Here is a 4,485-nt window from a genome sequence, read left to right on the forward strand (position 1 = left end):
CCCTTAAGGTAGCAGGTGGTTCACGAATGCTATGACGCTGAGGCTCATGGAGTATCCCACGGGAGTGCGGGGAGCTCCCCAGAGTGCTCAGCTGCAAACCCAGAAGTGGACTGGAAGTACTGGTCCACTTCCAGGTCCACTAGGGAGCGCACTTGGGGGCCCCACGGCCCAGTGGCTGGTGCCTCCTAGGTCTGGTGGGGGGCACCTGGGGTCCCCCTGTGGCCGATTGCCGAGCCAGGGGAGCATGAGAGAGCCCCCCATGCATGCTCCCCAGCGGACCTGGAAGTGGACCAGAAATAGTTCCAGTCCGCTTCTGGATTTGCAGCCAAGCATGTGGAGGCCCCCCCTGCACTCCTGTGGGATGCTCCATGTGCCCCAGCATTGCAGCAATCATGAGCTGCACCTGCTACCTCAAGGTATGTAGAAAAAACTTTTAAAGCTATATCTATGCCCAAATTGCTGATTCTCTGAATCAGCATACAATCTTCAGATTCGGATTCGGCCAAATTGAATCCAAATCAAATACAGTCTGTTTTGCACACCCCTAATAAGCATAACAGTGGAGAGGTGACTGTGAATAAGAGGGTGTTAGATCCTTGGAGAGGAGTCTGGAAGGAGCTTTGGAGTTTTGGAGTGGCTGGAAAGGGAACAGCTGAGTATCTTTGGGGAATGAACTGGGCTGTGTGGAATGGACTGAAGATAGAGGAACTACTTAACCTTTTGGAAGGTGGCAGAGATCTTCTTAAAGGATGGGCTTTCCCTAAAAGTGCTATTATTGAAGGCACAGCTACCTGCTTGAAACTTTGTGCTGTTCTGGGTCTTCCCAACAGGACATAGGTTCCCTTTCTCAGGAGTAGAACTGGATGCTAGCTACTTGAATCAGGGGTATAGAGAACCAGGGAAGGCTAGAGGCCAAAAAGCCTTAGTCCCAGAGTAAGAAGGAGATGGGCTCTTTCTGGCTCCAAAAGCCACACCTGGGATAGTTCTGGGAAGACCTTCAGAGACCAGATAATACCACCATGGTCCCATGCAAGCACCCCCATGGAGGGCACTCTGTGACATAGGGGAATGATAATACTGCTAAACTGGATTATTTGAAGGATTCTGACTCATGGCTCAATAGCTCAAACCTGGAGGATGCTATTAAACCTCCTTTTCAATGATACTATTAGACAAAGGGATGGATGAAAGTGAGTTGGCAGAGGCTTAATCCAGACAAGAAGGAAATTATGTTGACAGGTTAAGGAAAACAACCACAGAATTTGAGGAAAAAATATTATATTATCTTTTTTCTTGAGGGTATCTAATATTTATCATTTGATTCTATAAATCTGAAATTTTCTAACCTCAGTTTCTTTTCAATAACCACAGAGTAGAAGAAACTAAGATATATTTGCAGGGTCCTTTCCCCCCATTCTCTTATATTAATCTGTTTCAGAATAAGAGCTTGCAGGTTTTTCTCTCTGATATGGAATGTGCTACTGTAATTCATGCCTTTGTTGACAGCTACAATGGGTTCTACACAGGGATACACATTAAATCATTTGGAAATTACAGTGCAGAATCTGACAGTCTGTTTAATAAGTGATTTATCTTGCTATAAACACATAATGTTAATGCGCCATTATTTGCATTGGCTGTTTCTTGGTTTCCAGGTGGATTTACAGGTATTGGCTTTAAGTTTGTAAAGCCTTAATAGCTTGTAACTTGCATACTTCTCTCCCTTTCTGTTACTACAATAGATAGAAATCAGAAGGATGCTTCTATTTAGCTTCCTCATTTTAACAGGTAGTGGCTGGGGTAGCTCCATGTAATTTGGAACTGCCTCCCCAACTTTGTTCTGCTTTAAATGTAACCCTTCTGCCATTCCATTCACTTGGTAAAGCCAACAATTTGCTAAAGGCCTTAAATTGAAGGTGGAGTTGTCTGTGAAAACAGGAGATTTTAGTGGCAACTTTGTTATCACTGCTGACTTTCATTAATATGGGATACAATGCGGTGGCTATTCATTTTTTAGGAAGGAGTCCTTTCTTCTTTTAATTAGTATAGTTTAGCTACTTTAATTAAAATAAAAACAAAATTATGATTATGTAAACCCTAGTAATGAGTATAGCTAGCTAATGCCTTCAGCCATCATTTAAGACAGTGCTTTTTCCAGTGAGGAAGCTACAAAACACAAAATAGAGGGAGTGCCCAAATTGTATGGGATAAAAACAAACCAAAAACACAAAAAATATACACCATATGGGTTATATGAAGCTGGACACACTGTAAACACATTGTAAAAAATCTCCCTTATAAATAACCCATAAAAGAGAAACAGCCTCATTAAAAGTGAAATGGAAAATAATGTTCTGAATAGTTAAATTACAGTGGTATTATATTCTATGAGTATAAGAAAATAAGCCATTATTAAAGTAACCATAGAGTGAAAATATGACAAACAGCATTAAAACTACTTCAGGCATATGACTGGCAAAAGGGTTAACTGTCATAATTTGACAGAATCATGGTTATGACAAACCTGCTTAGAACTGCTCTCCATCTTCTGCACAAGGTTATCCCAACGCTGGGCAAAATTTTCCAGCCAACCTTCCAGCTTGTGAGCCACTGCTTTATTTTTTATAGCTGCAAGCAGTTCCTGGCTGAGTGAGTTTAGTTTATTCAAGGTTTGTCTCTTCATTTCTAGATCTCCTTTTAGGATCTGTTAAACAAGAGAAATTTTTTTTTAAAGCTTTAAAGATAAAGAGAAAAAGAAAATAATGTGTAAATGAAAATGCTAAGGATATTTTATACAAATTCATAGCCTTTAATAGTTTTGTTATTGTAAAAGTTGCTAGAAAGAGTATACAGCGGAATACATGATTTGTATTTTACAGTGAAATAAGGTATGTCAGGTGGTATAATTCCAGTCATGGTGGGATGCCTCAGGTAGTGATAACAGTCCATAAACTAGAAGTGTTATAACTTTATCAGCCATAAAACTGTTTCAGTATTAAACAATATAAAATTTGATTTTAGAATTTTGATAATGTTTTACTAAAATGTATGTCAAATACTGGGCATCTATTATGGCTTGGAACCTGAATTTCAGTTCCATGGAAAAAAATTAGGTTTTAGAATTGTTTTTCCTTCTTCACAGATCCTGATAGGGAAGAATAGGGTGCCAGGAATTCCCTGGGTCCTGCACTGCCCTGTGCCTTCATGTAGAGGCACAGTTCAGTGCAGACGCTGTCATGGGGTGGCACAGAGTAGCATGGGAGCTAGGAAATCCCCAGTGCCCTGTGCCTCCATGCTGGGACCTATGTTGACTTGTGTTTCATGGAAACATACATATACCACCCCCCCACCACACACACACACACACACACACACACACACACACACACACACACACACACACACACACACACACACACACACACGCATGCATTCAGAAGTTAAATGCTACAGTAGTAGTTGAAACAACAACCAACACTCTCTAGAAATCTGGAAGCCCAACCTCATTGTCACCCTAAGTGACCTGTCAAGGAACCAGGAAGACCTGGGAGTTTCAGCTGTTTGGGAACGTGCCAAACATACTAAGGAATTACTGGAAGCCTGGAAGGAGCCTTTCCAATGAAGTTACGCGAAACCTGGACTCTACAGGTAGAAACAGACATCATCAAACCGAAGCAGATCAGCTATAGTGGGATATGCTCTACCACAGCTGATCCGCTGTATTGAGCCACACACATTGCATTGGGAAGGGGGCCAGGGGGAAATATATCTCCCTTTCCCAGGGACCTGCCTGGTCCCTTCCTGCACTAACCTGTTTCCTCACAAAGAGTCATGGGATAGAGTGGGTCCCAGCATGGGGTGGTGCAGGAATCAGGAAATCCCCCATGCTCTGTGCCTCCATGCAGGGACCTGCACTGACTCATGTCACAGAGTGAAGCACAAGCTAGCACAGGTCTCAGCAAGGAGGCATGGGATGCCAAGGATTTCCCAAAGCTCAAGCCACCTGTGTTGGGATCCAGACTGACTCATGCCACCACGTGAAGCATGGGTCAGCATGGGTCCTGGCAGGGAGGCACATGGTGATGCAGGAGTCAAGGAGTTCCCAGAGCCATGTGTCCCCCTACTGGGACCTACATCACATCGTGCTGACCTGAAGTATGAGTCAGCCCAGATCCTGGTAGGGATGAATGAGGTGCCAGAAATTCCTTGGCTCCAGCACTGCCCTGTGCCTCCTTGCTAGGAACCAAGCTGATCTATGCTTCATGTAGAGGCACAGGTCAGTGCAAATGCTGGCATGGGGTAGCATGGAGTAGCATGGGAACTGGGGAATCCTCAGTGCTTTGTACCTCCATGCTGGGACCTATACTGACCTGTGTTTCACTTGGGGACATGGGTCATCATGGGTTCCAGAATGGAGGCCCAGGGTGCCAGGCGTTACCCACTTCCTGCACCATTCTCTGCCAGTCCCTCCTCCTGCACTGATTC

The 4,485-nt window shown here is 43.8% G+C and overlaps 1 protein-coding gene across 1 annotated transcript in view; it reads right to left on the reverse strand.

Moving 5' to 3' along the window:
* DMD (dystrophin) overlaps window positions 1-4,485 on the reverse strand; it is a 2,221,918-nt gene that overhangs the window by 1,676,834 nt on the left and 540,599 nt on the right. The window contains exon 14 of the mRNA XM_019523954.1: window positions 2,525-2,704. Within this exon, the coding sequence (XP_019379499.1) occupies window positions 2,525-2,704 (180 nt within the window). The remainder of the gene's footprint in view (window positions 1-2,524; window positions 2,705-4,485) is intronic.

This window comes from Gavialis gangeticus, unplaced genomic scaffold (assembly GCF_001723915.1).
Source record: "Gavialis gangeticus isolate Ggan-Ray unplaced genomic scaffold, GavGan_comp1, whole genome shotgun sequence".
NCBI lineage: Eukaryota > Metazoa > Chordata > Crocodylia > Gavialidae > Gavialis > Gavialis gangeticus.